The 15,526-nt window shown below is 43.8% G+C and overlaps 1 protein-coding gene across 1 annotated transcript in view; it reads right to left on the bottom strand.

The window, feature by feature from the left end:
• The window catches only part of fras1 (Fraser extracellular matrix complex subunit 1), a gene marked incomplete at its 5' end in the record, with an annotated part of 98,747 nt that overhangs the window by 43,155 nt on the left and 40,066 nt on the right, over positions 1–15,526 (bottom strand). Inside the window, 6 exons of the mRNA XM_084552345.1 lie at positions 2,075–2,164; positions 5,297–5,488; positions 7,155–7,256; positions 9,642–9,725; positions 10,846–10,979; positions 13,408–13,567. Coding sequence (XP_084408471.1) covers positions 2,075–2,164; positions 5,297–5,488; positions 7,155–7,256; positions 9,642–9,725; positions 10,846–10,979; positions 13,408–13,567 — 762 coding nt within the window. The remainder of the gene's footprint in view (positions 1–2,074; positions 2,165–5,296; positions 5,489–7,154; positions 7,257–9,641; positions 9,726–10,845; positions 10,980–13,407; positions 13,568–15,526) is intronic.

The following is a 15,526-nucleotide window of genomic DNA, read 5'->3' as shown; positions in this document are numbered from 1 at the left end:
GATGCCACACAGACCAGAATGTCAACGAGCTGCCAGTGTCAGATTTAAAACAAGCCTGACAGTCACGACTTTTATGAACTCTTCCAAAACGGAATGAGTGAACTGACAGAGGCCCACAGAGGACAGATAGTCAGACAAGCAGCAGAAATGTCAATCACAAAATGAATTATTTTACAAGGAAATGGTTTTTCACACTATCAAAGACCAGAGGTAGGTTAGAGGCTTAAAACCACAGGCCTTAGTCCAACCTGTTTATTTATCCATGCATCCATCCAGCTCGTTATGTTCCACAATTTGTATCATATCACTATTCACTGAGTTCTTGGTTCTGAAACAGCAGTCATAACAATTGGTCAATTGTATTTAGCTAGTTCACATAGATCTACTACAATGAAATATGCAGTATTTGTGAGAGTAATACAACTGTTAAAATACTGTTAAAATACATTCCTAAATAAATGATGCAAATTGGATTTGAATGTAGGCTGCATTTGTTGTGTCGCATTCAGAGCTTTGTGCAGATCCCTAACCCTAACACAACTAAAAATAATCAGTTAGACTGTTATCAGAACATTAACATCAGGTCTGAACAGAGTTTAACACATAACTTTTGCCCCGTTCAGACCTTGGATTAACATCTTGGCAATCTGATCACTAGTGACCAACTTTAAGTGTTCACACCTGGCATTAAAATGCTTCTCTATATGCGTCAGCGGCCAGCGCTGGAGGTCTGATCTCTGTTAGTGGTTCTGAAACAGAAGTAGATGCTGTTCGCCGTTCTTAAACTGGAGCAAATAGCAGCCCATTGATCACAACTGGCCAGCTTAAAGTATCTATGATCACGTCTGACATTAAAACACTTCTGCATATGTATTCGAAGCCAGCACTGGAGATCTTTTCTTTGTTCATAGTTCTGAAACAGCAGTAGATAGTGATGCATTGTTTTGAGAAAACGGAGAAAGTTTTGGGAAATCTGGGTACAAAATAATGTTGGTGTTTTTTTCTATACACAGTACAGAGTTCAGATCTGATCACAGGTGGTCGATGGAGACGATATGTGGTAAAGTGGAGGTGCATTGTAATGCTACGTATGAACACGTGTACCTTAAGCTGAATGTTAACGTCAGGTCAGAACAGGGTTGTCATTATTTGGTCGCCGTCCTTCTTAAACACGTCGCTGTGTTTGTGTTCTCACTCATTCCGCGGCAGCATGTAATAAAGTTTTCCCAGTTGGGCCAACCCCTTGAAATAAACAAGAGGTAACTGTTTCCTTTTATACCGACTCCTGTAAACAGCTTGCTAATGTGCCTTTAAATCAACTTGAAGATAAGTGCGCGGTAAACATAGTTTGTTATTCTAATTCATTAACTTTCCAAGCTGTTTCCCTGTCACTCTGGCATTCAAAGCAGTAATCATCCAGTCACAAACCTGCTTCTTTAGCCTTTCACTAAGTCTCTCCCATCAGATGAAATCACCAAAGTTGAGACACCCATGCATTGAAGAGTGTAGGCACGTAGTAAGTATGCACTATCTATCAGTTTTTGTTTACTACTGGTAAGACGAATTCCTGAGGGAGACAAAAGAGCAATCTATTTGAAAAGGATAATAGCCCTCTCCACATTCGCTCCGAGCTGTGGCCTTGGCTGACCGTCCTGCAGCATTTCATGAGCGCTCCATCCGCTGGCAGAAGATGTAAAAAATTAAAGCCTCACATTCTAGTTTTCCAGGGCTAGCCTATGAATAATGAAGCTTTTAGAAAAGATATGGGTTAGAATATTAAGAAAACGGCTAAACAGCCAAGTAATTTGATAGCTCTCTCCTAAAACAATATTTATTCTATCTCACTGCAACTTTAATTCTCAGTGTTGGCAGCCTAATACTGATGTATTTGCTTGTTTGTGTAGCAGTGACACTTTGTGCCACTTGCGTTCTCATTTCATAGGAGAATAAATAGTACACAGAAGCCCTGTGGTGTCTTTTCTAACCCACACAATTTGGATTTCTTGCCTGATTTTGCAATTTCCCGCTTCGGCTTTTGTGCTCAATATAAAATCTCAATCTATGACAGAGGTACCTTGTAGGATTTGCCCTCGTACACACAGGAAGGTTTCACAGAAGAACACTCCGGGCAGCACTTCTCTGGCAGGTAAACAAGCTCCGATCCCTATGAAGCAAAGAAAATGCACATTTTTATTAAATTCTCTTCATGAACTGCAGGGAAACCATCATGAGTCATAATGTACAGAGCAAGAGGAACAGATGATGTTAATAACATAAACTGTGTTGACCATGATCCAGCTGTTGGTTCTCTGAATATCTGCCTTTATTTCTGAGTGTGTGCAAGTCTCTTAAATAGCTAACAAGAAGAATAAGATCTTCATGGCTCATTATGTTGCACAATATGTATCATATCCTCTTTTGCACACAGTCCTGTTCATGGTCCTGAAACAGCAGTATAAAGCAATCAAGAGTTTTGAGACAGCGGCTGTTAATAACAGGTCTGAAGAGGCTTTGAAACTGTTTTCATGAAATGTTCACACCTGGCATTAGTGTCCCCAGCCAGCACTGGAGATCCTTTCTCTGTTCATGGTTCTGAAACAGCAGCAGATAGTGATCCATTGTTTTCAACTGCCTGATGATGTTGGTGTTTATTTACATACACAACACAGAAATGAGATCTGATCATAATGGGTTGATGGAGACGCACGTGGAGGTATGAAAGCACCAGTTGTGATTGGCTCTCTCAGAGTGAACGTCGACAGTAGGTCTGAACAGAGTTTAACCCATGACTGAGACGGCATTCAGACCTTGCATTAACATCTGTTCTAGACAATCTGATCGCAACTGGCTTGCATTAAGCACCTGTGTTCACACCTGGCACTGAAGACCTTTCTCTGTTCATGGTTCTGAAACAGCAGTACACAGTGATCCATTGTTTTGAGTGAGCAGATGTTGCACAATATTCAGCTGCACTCCAAATGATGTTGGTTTTTGTTTGAATGCACAGGTTGGAACTGAGATCTGATCACAAGTCGTCAATGGAGGCGCAGTTGGAGTTGCTTTTTAATGCTAGGTATGAACGCACAAACTTAGCTTCACAGTTGTGATTTGATCACCTAGGATGAACTGGAATTGTGAGCTCCACTTGACACAATGACACTGTTGAAATTTCCCAAGGCCAAGTATTCCTTACAGGACCATAACAGTACATTGTTAGTGAAGGAATCATAAACTCCCCCGCTACAACTGCACCCATGCGCCTCCTCTGCCCACTGACCCACACTTATCATTAAACCCATAACCTTGTCTTAATCGTCTTGCACACTCATACACTCACAGTGAAACTAGCATGGCTTTGATCCTCTCAGCACACTGACCTTGCTCAGTTCGGAGCTGGACGAACGCCAGCTACGCTGCTTACAGCTAATGACACTTACCAGCTGTAATTATCACCATACAGGATGATTAATGAAGGCTTATTTGGTCGTCGTGGGGGATATTAAAGCAATATTATTCAATCTGGGTGATGTGAGAAAAGGCTGGATGAGGCGTTGAGTCGACGTGGCGCTGAGCCGAAAGTGGGTCATTTTAGGGATACAATTGTAACCATGGGAACACCGGCTAATAACCTTAACAAATTATTTTATTTTTTCAGGTCCCAAAACACTCCCACGTCCAGCGTCCCACATTCCTAACTGGGCCAAGAAGGATATGAATGTCTTCACATGAAGGCTGATGTTATGTTCATTAGAATCTGATCCGGTGCTGAGACCATAATACTCAACAATAAAAGGTGTGACACATTCAGGTTCATTTGTCTGTGTTTCGTCCCAGAGTTTCATCTTGTTCCTCAATTCTCCTCATCTTCTCCCAAATGAATTACACCTGGATGAAAGCAGCAACCTTGAATGATCACCCGTTCCTGCCATCCCACCCAATCTGTAAATTTAAACTGGTATATTCACGGCAGCAAATGTAGGAGCCTGTGAACAAAGTAACTGTGACATCTTCCATTAACTTTTTAGTAGCGCGTTTGAAAGCGAGGAAATGGGATCCATTACAAGCCTCTACTACACGGATTAAAAAGCAAATGTGTTTAATCGTGCTTAGCGCTCAACGTGTTGGGAGGAAAGGTTGAATTGTCTCCTCACATTTCGTTTTAAAAGTTTAATACATGCAGATCTTTCTGCAACAACAGCTACGGGAAAATAGTCCCACTGCTAGAAGGTGGAGCCCACTTTTAAACATCTTAGTCTTCTTCTACTGAATCAATTCAGTCTTGTCAATAAAGTTGGGAAAACTTTCTCCTTCTTCTTCTTCTTCTGGTCTATTTCCAGAAGATTTGATGCTCCCCAGGCTATATCTGATCAGACAGTTTTATTTAGTGTCCATGGAAACAGTTAGGTTGAAATCTTCTGCCTCCTCCTCCTCCTTGTCCTTTGTCTTGTCCTCTTTCTCCTCCTCCTCCTTCTTCTTCTGCTTCTTCTGTCAAATTTCCTGTAGATTTGACTCTCCACAGCAGCAGCACTACCATAATAAAGTTTTCTAAAACACATACACTGATTAGGTGTAACATTATGACCACCGTCCAAATATTGTGCAGGTCTCCCTTGTGGTGACTCATCAGAGAATGGACATGGGCCTTCTGAGGGTGTCCTGTGGTGTCTGGTAACAGGATGTTGTTAGTGAGGGGCCTTTGAGGGGAGGGGCCTCTGTGGATCATCCCACAGATACTTGATCAGTTTGGGATCTAGGGAATTTGGAGGCCAGGTCAACACCTTGTGCTGTTCTTCATGTTTATTTGTTTTTTGCTGTTCCTAAAGTGTTTTTGTGTGTGTGTCAGTGGTTTTAATGTTGTGGCTGATTGGTGTCTATTGAATAAGATCATTAAATTTGTTCTTCATGGAAACAGTTGGAGTATTAGGTTGAACAATGGTCCTAAAAATTATGAAATTCAACCAAACAGACATATTTTATGTCGTTTCTAGGTGGAACTCTGTTGTAAAAGGGAAACTTTTCAGTTTCATGAAGTTTCTTCTCCCTAGCTTCTTGGTCAGGACCCCAACACTGGCCTCGCTGACATGATATTTACCATCTGTCAGTCTCAATAAAGCCTAATGACACAAAAACTGTAAGTCACTCTCAGCCAACTAAAACATAACCAAACAAACAAGCAGTTCATCCCTGAGGGAAATGTCTGCAGGGTTTAAAACTCACAGTTCCCAAACTGAGGTCGGTCTGGTCTCTTTTTCTAACGAGCACATTTTATTTTATTTATTTTTTCTTTCAGACTCACCTGTGGGCATTCGACTCGTCCACACTCGGCCCTCTGACAGAGGACCTGACCCCGGTTACAGGTACAGAACTCGCAGCCGGTGCCGTTCCACATGTCTCCATGGTAACGCACCGCACCCTGGTACAGGCAGCTTCCCTTGGCAGCGGCGCATTCATCACAGCATTGACCAGCACGCTTCACTTTGGTGTGACCCTGCAGGGAAGCAACACAGCGAATGAGGGGAACACCAACTGAGCTTTACAAAAAAAAATCCATGGCGCCTTAGAAAAATGCTGTTTTTGTGCATTTTTGTGTTTCAGCAGCGAGAGATAAGAGGACGGAGGAGAGTGCTTGTGTGTTGTGCATTATTAAAGGAAAACACACGAGCGGTTTGGGCTATCACAACTCTATTTGAAAGTGCTGAGAGGTGTAGATTCACTGACACTGCAGAGGTAGCTCCCCCACAGCGGAGAATTTGTGTATATCTCCCGAAGACAGCTCACATTATTAAAGAAAAACTCCTCAGAAAGTTGCATTCAAAGTCTATCCAAGCCATGATTTCTTTTTGCAAATCGCGTTCACACAGCAGGTGGTTATTAGCTCTGTTTTATCTTTGGGTTTCAGCTTATTTTGGAGCAGTTGTTTGGAGGTTTGGAGTCGATGCGGCGCTGCTTTCTGTTTCATCAATGGAAGCTTTTAAAAAAAAGTTGCAGAGAGAAAATAAAAATAAGAAAACTTGAGTGAAAGTGCTTCAGAGAGGTTTTCAATAGCTCCAGAGAAAGTGGCAGGAGGCACTGATAAGCACTTCCCCAAATGAGTGTTTAACCTGTACAAGACATGAGGCCTGAACTATATTATAGATTAGTTTGTGTTTTTCCAAATACAACAACAAAAAAACAGGATGAAAAAGAAATTTCTGTTTAATATAATCTCCACTCGTCTGCACACACCATCCAGCTGTTTAAGAAAATGACCCACTGTTCCAAACATAATAAAATTATACCATAGTTTTTAAAGATAAACAGTCATTTTTCCGATGGCATCCTTTTAAAATGAGCATTACACAACCGCAGAGCTTCCAGCTCGGCACAGAATAACCTTTAAATAGCTGCTGCTAGTCTATGAGTTGCTTCGTGCCTTGAGGCTAAAATCCATTTTTTGAGGTTTTTAAAGAATATAAACCGAGTTGGGTTCGGTGTCTTAAGTCAGCTTGTGTTTGACCCTTGTATTTTACTTATCCCTGTCTGGGTGCAGCCCGTTAAGGCTTCGTTGTGTGTCTGGATTGTGTTTTATGAGTTCCACCAACAAGAGTTCTAGCGTAGGATGGAAGCTGCCAGAGAACATTTGCATACAGTTAAAAATTAAGTGTCAGCCTGTGCGGATGTGTTTGTGACTGGATTGTATTAATTATTGAATCTGTTGTCACATTATAGGGGACAAGAAGCTATCGCCACTGAAGACCTGGTTTGAGTTTAAAGTTGGGTGAAGTCTCCGAGAACTGACTGAAGGTCAATGTAATGTCCTCTGAAGTGATAATGAACATGAATACGTGCGTGTGTGCGTAAATCTGATTTATGGTACATTCTGTGGATGCACACTAGACTCAGGACCAGTTTTATGGGGACCCTACTCTTCCATATGCTGGCTTGGCTCAGCCTTAGAGATAAGGTGAGGAGTTCGGACATTTGAAGGGAGGGGCCAGTCAAGGTGATCTGGTGAGGATGCCTCAAGGGCGCCCCCTTTGGAGGTTTACTAGAACCTCAGATGCAGAATTCACAAGAGGGATTTTATATCTAAGGAAGAACTGGAATGCCGATAGAACATATGGTGGAAGTGTAAAAGTTAAACTCTAAAACTGAATGTCAGTGAGACCACCCACCTTTTCACAGGTGACGGCCCGACAGGTGTTTGTGTGACATCTGGACTGACCCCGGTCACACACACATGTGGTGCAGGCGTTCTTCTGCCACTGCTCGCCATGCTGCCGAGAGACAAACACGTTTAGACCTAAACTCTGCACACACAGTCTAACAAACAGTGAATCATGACTTGTTTGCTGAGAACCACAAAGCTCATCTGGATCCAGGGAGTGTCTTCTTTTCTGCAAAGGGGGCGTGAGTGAACGGCATACAAACACACAGCTGTGCGGAGCAAACGCCAGCTACTAGAAGTCAACATCACTCACCGTAAGTGGAAAACTCTTCAAACGGCTGAGGATAAAGAGGTTGAAGAGGATAACGCAGCGAATGTGCAGCCTGCACACACATCTGCACAGACGTTCATAAGCTCCACATAAAGTCTAAAAGGCTGAAAAGCTTATTCAATGAATAAAACAGTTAAAATGCATCGGCCATTTAAATAATTGCCCGTTGTAGCCAAACTCTGTTCTTATCAGAGTATGAGTCTGTTAACGCAGCATCTGGATTTCAACCAGTACGTAGAAAAAAACGGTCTGCAACAACTGGACAGTCTTCCAACCAATGAAGGAAGGAAGGAAGGAATGACAGTAGGATTAGAGGAAAGAAAGCAGGAAGGAGGGGTATAGGAAAAGAAGGAAGGAAGAATGGTAGGTTTAGAGAAAAGAAGGAAGGAGGAAGGAAAGTAGGACTAGAGGAAGGAAGGAAGGAAGGAAGGAAGGAAGGAAGGAACTACCCAATGCAAGGAAAAAACAAGGTAGACAGGAAGGAAGGAAGAATAGTAAGATTAGAGGAAGGAAAGCAGGAAGAACAGTAGGACCAGAGGCAGGAAGGAATCAAGAAAGGAAGGAAGGAAGGAAGGAAGAACAGTAGGATTACAGAAAGGAAGGAAGGAGGAAGGAAAATAGATGGAGGGAAGGAAGGAATGAACTATCCAATGCACAAAGAACAAAAAGAACAAACAAACGCACAAACAAAGGTAGACAGGAAGGAAGAAAGAACAGTAGGATTCTTTATTTCCTTCCTCCTTCATTCCTTCCTCTCTTCCTGTCTTCCTCCTCTCTTCCTTCTCTCTATAAAACTGTTAAACATCTGATTAATAGTTATCATTTTAAGGAGCTGTTTGTGTATCAGTTGAACATGTTTGTTCAGGTGCGATGGAAGCAGTTTAAACTCTTATTGAACCAAAAGTGAGTCTCATTCCTCTCCAAACAAATCAAATGTTAAAGATCATTATAAATCACTCATGTTTTAATTAACTGGTTCACCCAGGAACCTGTAATGTTCACTGAGCTCTACAAAGTGCTTGGGTCTCTTTGATAAACGCTGCTGATGAATGATATATCAGTTCATCAAATCGTTTGCATCCTCCAGGCTTTAGTCAATATTTCATCGTGCAGTTTAGTCTGGAAGAGGAAGGAGGTTAGGATTTAATCTGTCAAGCGCAGGAAGTTGACCCCACATTTAAACAGATTAGGAATTGAAGACATGAAACAGTTGAGACTTCACTCTGGTGTCCTGACTCCAGAGTGGGATGAAAGGGACACTGAGGTCTAGGAAGCAGCGTCACACTTTCTCTTTGGGTATGTCAGAACTGCGTCACCGCCCACTCAGTCTAGATCTGATGGTTTATGAGTTTAGATTCATTTAAAACATGAAAGATTGTTTATGGCTCTTAAACTACACACATAGAGCTGCCACAGCTCTTCTAATACTAATGTACTTCCTTCCTTCCTTCATTCCTTCCTCTAATACTACCGTTTGTCCTTCCTTCCTTCTTTCCTTCCTTCTCATTCCATTCTTCCTTCCTTCCTTCCTTCCTCAAATACTACTGTTCATCTTCCTTCCTTCCATCCTTTCTTTCCCCCTTCCTTCCTTCGTTGCTTCCATTCTTCCTTCTTTCCCGTTCTGTCCTTCCTCCCTCTAATACTTCCTTCCTTCCATTTCTTTCCATTTCCTTCCATCCTTCCTTCCTTCCTCTAATACTACAATTCTTCCTTCTTTCCTCGCTCCCTTCCTTTATCTAATACTTCCTTCCTTCCTTCTTTCCTTCCTTCCTTCCTTCCTTCCTTCCTCCCTCTAATACTTCCTTCCTTCCTATTGGCTTCCAGCTTCCTTAAACTTGGTGGTAGAGTTTAAGAGCTCTTCTCTTCTCTTCTCTTTAATAAATGACAAACAGAAATGCTGCCGACACACATCTGAAGCCAGGACGACGGCGAGGAGACTGAGTGTGTGCTGAGGAGAGGAGAGTAGAGGCTTTCATCTCAGCATCCAAACACACTTCATGTCCTAATCGGCCTGTCATCTCAAAGAGATTCTAATACTTTGTGCACAGAAGCAGAAAACTGAGGATATGAGTCAGGTTTATGAGCCGTCATCAGCTGATTCTCAAAACACCAGAGAGGAGTCAGACAAAGCTCCAACAGCTCAAACACATTCATCTGACCTACCTGGTACTGCTTTCCAGAAGACAAACACGGGTTGGACACACACTGAGGACAGCAGCGTCCCGGCTGGATCACCAGGTTCTCATGCTGAGAGACCAACAAGAAAAAAAGGATGTTTAGATCATTTATAAACGACAAACTGAGACGTCAACGTGTGACAGAAATATAGAAACACAAAGATGACAAAAAAAAGGTTAAAAGGAAGGAAGGAAGGAAGGAAGGACAGTAGGATTAGAAGGATGAAGGAAGGAAGGAAAACAGTTGGAAGGAGGAATAAACGAAGCAACGAATGAAGGAAGGTAGGAAGAACAGTAGGATAAAAAGGAGGAAGGAAGGAAGGAAGGAAGGAAGCAAGGAAGGAAAGAAGGAAAACAGTTGGATTAGCGGGAGGAAGGAAGGACAAAAGGAAGAACAGTTAGAAGGAGGAAGGAAGGCAGCAATGAAGGAAAGAAGGAACAGTAGGATTAGAAGGAGGAAGGAGGCAAGGAAGGAAGGAAGGGAGGAAGGAAGGAAGAAAAAACTGTTGGATTAGAGGAAGGAAGGAAGGAAGGAAGGAAGGAGGGAAAGAAAGAAAGAAAGAAGGAAGGAAAGGAGGAAAGAAGGAAGGAAGCAAGGGAGATAGGAAATAATGAAGGAATGGAGGAAAGAAACAATGAAGGAAGGAAAGAAGGAAGCAATGAAGGAAGGATGGAAGAACAGTAGGATTAGAAAGAGGAAGGAAGGAAGCAACGAAGGAAGAAAGAAAAAACAGTTGGATTAGAGGAAGGAAGGAAGGAGGGAAAGAAAGAAAGAAGGAAGGAAAGGAGGAAAGAAGCAAGCAAGCAAGGGAGGAAGGAAATAATGAAGGAATGAAAGGAGGAGGAATGAAAATAGCATCAGTAATCTCTCTTCTTCGGTGGTATAATGTCATATTTGGTTCAGCAGAGTAATCTAAGTATCAGGATCATGTTCCTCTGAGCCTCCAGCTACAGCAGAGTTAGAAGAGGAAGTAAGAAAAGACAGAGCACTGAAAATGAAGAGAAGAGAAGAGAAGAGAAGAGGAGAGGAGAGGAGAGGAGAGGAGAGGAGAGGAGAGGAGAGGAGAGGAGAGGAGAGGAGAGGAGAGGAGAGGAGAGAAGAGAAGAGAAGAGAAGAGAAGAGAAGAGAAGAGAAGAGGAGAGGAGAGGAGAGGAGAGGAGAGGAGAGGAGAGTGCTTGTAGAGACGTACTGGTTTACAGGCCACTGGTTGACACTCTGCCACTGAACACTGGACCGTCCCGCCGCTGCAGACACATCTGGAGCAGATGCTGGGCGTCCACTCCTCACCGTCCCGGTAAGAGACGCCCTGCCAGGAGCAAGACTCTGACACATGACACACAAAAAAATAAACCAGAATGAGTGCAGGGTGGATACGGCTGTCGCTTAATGAGCTGACAGAGAGAATACAGGCGCTAATTAGCTGCTAACCGCTGGGAGGCATCACAGCAGCTCAGAGACGTCATTAGAGTCAAGATTAACCTTTCAGCTCAGACCAGGCTGCTCTGGAACCAGGCTCTGGAACCCAGGGTCTGTCACCACGACGTCTCAGCTGAGATATGACGCCAGACAGTAAGTGGCTTCCCAGCATGTTAGCAGGCAGAAGAAGATTCAACATAGATGACAGGAAGTAGTCAGACTTTAAGCTGAGGCGAGGATTTCTTTGTAACTTAGGAACAAGTCCTCCGTCCAGCTGCAGGGACGCTGCGTTAGACACTACGACGCCAGGTTCATTCAGCTGCACCAGAAGCGTTTAAAGGCAGAATTGATTTGGGAACATTTACATTTTTATTGCAGTATCGTGTGGATGGATGAGTCTTTTTACTTCAGAATAAAAATCATTTGGCTTTGGAATGAAATAAACATGGACTGATTTCTGAGACGTCTATTGTAGAAAAATGAGACGGACGGCGCATCGAGGAAAATCCATTTGAGGTTGGAGCTAATCAAGTACGAAAGTCTACGGATGGTTTTTTGGATTAAATTGTCCCAGTCAGCCAGTCAAACCTGAGGAGACGCACATAAAGACATGACTGGAGAGGACAGCGAGGGACACCATGACTCACTGCTGCTCATCTGCTGTCTATTTTATGTCTCTAATTACAATAAATAAATCTATTTTCTCTCCAGAGCCGGATCGTAACATAAATGAGGGCTCATTCAGAATGTTTTTGAACTTCTTTTTTTGTGTAGACTGAATGTCAGAGGTCTTTTCTTTTCTTAGGGCGTACACGCCCTCATTCAGACCTTACAGTAACATCCATCCTGTGAGATCTGAGCACAAGTGTCCAGCGGAAAAGGACAAGTGTACTTAATCACCCGTGTCTTTATTTCCCTTTAAGGTTAAGATGCACATGGAAGTTTCCCGGGTTCTAGGTTAAATCTAAATTTAGTGCAGGTCTAACTAACGTCACATAAGCACGGTGGCACAGAGGTTAGCACTGGTGCCTCACAGCAAGAAGGTTTGATGTTCTCCCCGTGTTTGGTTGGGTTTCCTCCCACCATCACCAAAAAACACAGTTGCTAGGCACCAGGTCAGGTTGGCCCACGGTGGCGGAGCGCTCGGTCGCACCGTCTCAGGACTAACCCTCCTCCTGACCATGTAATTTCACTGCATAGTGTTGTATAATTACAAATAAAGCACTTTATCCTTTTAACACAGCGCTGTTTGTGGTTCTGAAACAGCAGTAGAGATGCATTAGAGCCAGCAGCTGTTAGAATGATGATGTTGGAGTTTATTCACGTACAAATAAACTGAGATCTGATCTAAAGTGCTGGCTGGAGGCACATGTTAATACCAGGTGTGAATACAGGTACTTTAGGACGGCTGTTGCTACCTTTTGGTTCAGACAGTAACCTTGTGTTTAGGGTTTGTGGCTGTTCCACTGTATTCAGAGCAGGTTTGGGGCATCAATCAAGTCCTGTCTTGGACGATCTGGAATGATCGTAGAGTCCCTTTGCTCGTTTTTGCTTTGCAGTGGAGGTGCAAGTGTCTTTGAATGGTTCATGGATTTATCACAAACTTTTGCACAATTTATTTATTTTACAAATGTGTCTCCACTTCATGTCATGGCCCTTGAGATGGGTCGAGGAGGAGTGAGTTAACCCAAGGTATCGCTCTGCAGGATTGTCAGCGAACACTTTTTAGGTTCATGCTTCCACGCCGTTGTGTGCACGTTTGTGGTTTTAATCCACACTCAGTGGGTGTAGTTTAGCTTCTTTTGTCTGTTTTTTGCAGTATATACGTGCATTTATGAGGTTTCTTTCTTTAATATCTGTAACCAAGCAGCAGGTTAAACCTCCAGCCTTAACAAAGACACTGGAATATGACTCAAAGTGAACTTACTGCAGACTGAGGTCCCTCCCAGATTAAAGACCGCCAGCTCAGATCAGTTTGATTCAAATCCAGACTATTCTGTCCCAATCCATGCTTTAGGATATCTGGCAGGTAATAAATCAGATTCTTCTAACCTTTAAATTGTCAAAATCCAGACGTTCTTGCAGCTCATATTTGAAATTCATAAACGTCTTTCCCATCAGTCACAGGAGACACCATCCAACCCTGTGTGACTGAAGTGCTCAGCAGAATCAGTGGTGACGGTGCAGAGCGAAGCTGCCTCAACTGAACTAGTTAAAGCTGAGTCGACGGAACCAGACACAAATCTGCTCTGAGCACTCCCACATAACAGGACAGTTCCCCATAAGACCCCTGCAGACGGGACAAAAGCTTGGACGCAGAGGTCGAAGCGCTCACCTCCATTGCGGCCACACTTGGGGCAGCACTGCCCTGCGGGGGTGAACAGGCTCTGATCCCCGGGGCAGGTGAGAGGGGGGCAGGAGAGAGCGCTGCAGGAAACACTCCCCCTGGAGCAGGTGCAGGTGGTGCAGGGCGACGGACTCCACTGGCTGTCGTGCTGTGGGACGCAGAGGGACAAAGAGGAGGACGGTTACGTGGAATGAAATGGAACCAGAGACACGGTGGGACGAGGAGAGCTGCCTCGTAAAGCTGACAACCTGTAAACCTGAGTCTGAGTGACAGACGAGAGAGAGGAGAGAAGGTGGAGGGAAGTCAAAGAGAGGTCAAGGGATAAAAAAATAAAAGATGAAACTATAAGAAATGTGGGTACAGAGGCGCTGTGAGAGGACATTAACTGAACACTGAACACTGAAATGCAGACGTCTAATTTGAAGCGTTCCCACTTAAAGACAGGATTCTGCTTTCGGCTCGGCTGCAGTGAGCTCGTCGACTCGTCGGCTCCTACACTGCTCACTTCTCTATTCATACGTGCACAGACTGGCGTTCAGAAGGAATACCTCAGGCTAACGTGCGTCGGCGTAAACCGCGGAGACGCTTTGGCTGCGTGATTGACAGAACGGGATTGATGGAATCTCACGCCGCCGCCACCGCCCCTGGGGGGCATCACTCCGAGTTACATTTCTGTTCTACATCCATTCGCTGATTCTCTCCTTCACTGTAAATGAGATAGCAGCGTGGCCACGACTCCCGCCGTCACAGTGATGGAGGCGAGGACCAGACTGCACTCATCTTCTGTAACGTCAGGCTATGAAACCTGCATGGAAACCTTCCCAGAGCAGCGTAATTACTCTTTCCTGTTTTAATGGGACATTAGTCTAAATTCCTTTTCACTGTGGGAAGGTTTCAGTTAACCAGTCGATGGGTTTTATGGTTAAAGAAAGTGTGGAGACACCGGTGGTAGAACATTGTCTCTAATCCTGTTTGCTTTTTGTTGTGCTTCCTGTTTCTGTTCTGAACATTTCCTCCTTGGTGTGTTCCTCCCTCTCTAAGTCTCACCTGCGTTAGTCTTTGTGTATAGTCCTGCCTTTCCCTTTGTCATGTCGTCTCACCCGGCTTGTTTCGTCCCCCTGCTTGACGAAACAAGCACTGTGTCTTTGAATAGTTCATGGATTAATTCAGACACGACCTGAGGAGGCGTGGATAAAGATGGAGCTGCCTCGTTGCAGGGAAACGAGCTCAGGACTCGTACTTACACTCAATTATGCTGAGTTGCAATTTTATTTCTATATATTTCATATTTAAATGTATTTTTTGCACGTTGCCCAAACTGGCTTGCTTGAATCCGTGGTGCGAAAAAAGGTTAGAGACCAGTGTTCTGCAGAAATAAAACAATAAATAATATGTTTCATGCAGCTGCAGAAATATGGAGGAAAAGAAAATGTTCTCCAGGTTGTACAGATCCATGTAGAGTGCCACTTCACCTGAGAGCAAAGCCAAGAGAATCTCTAAACGCTGCCAGGAAGAAGACTCTTTATGACATGTGCTGTTCAAAACGTCTGCCAGAGACTCATTAAACTGAACAAGACGATGGAGGGGGGACATGTCTCTGAACCAGGTCTAGTAGCAGTGAATTTGTGGGTTTAATCGTCTTGGTTGTTATGTTAAAAGCTTTTCTTCTGCAATTTTTTTGCAATCTTTAAAAAAGAAACAAGACGACACTGAGTAAAAATACCTGGCTGCAGGAAAGGTTTGGTTTCTAACAGTGAAGCTAAGGTCTGGGTCATGTTTGGACCTTCCACTTCACCCAGGACACCCGGACGGGGTTAAGGTCAGGGCTTTTTTGGACCTGGGGGCCAGGTCATGTTGAAACAGGGACCACACAAATACAAGCTGCTGCCACAAAGTCAGGACAGGGCTATGGTATCGCTGCTGCCAACATCTCCGCCATCTCTTCCCTCTGGTTTCTCGTCTTTTTCGTGTCTTTGCTCTTCTCTGTCGTCATGATCTCTAAATCCAATCATCTTTCCGTCCTGACGACGCTCATCTCGACTAATCTCGTCTCCTCGTGAGGTTCGTTGCGTGAAACCAGTCTCACGAGGCCGCAGCAAGATTTGTA

This window comes from Chelon labrosus (assembly GCF_963514085.1).
Source record: "Chelon labrosus genome assembly, chromosome: 9".
In the NCBI taxonomy this organism is placed as follows: Eukaryota; Metazoa; Chordata; class Actinopteri; order Mugiliformes; family Mugilidae; genus Chelon; species Chelon labrosus.
The sequence above is the reverse complement of the archived record's forward strand: the minus strand, read 5'-3'. Positions and strand labels throughout refer to the sequence as shown.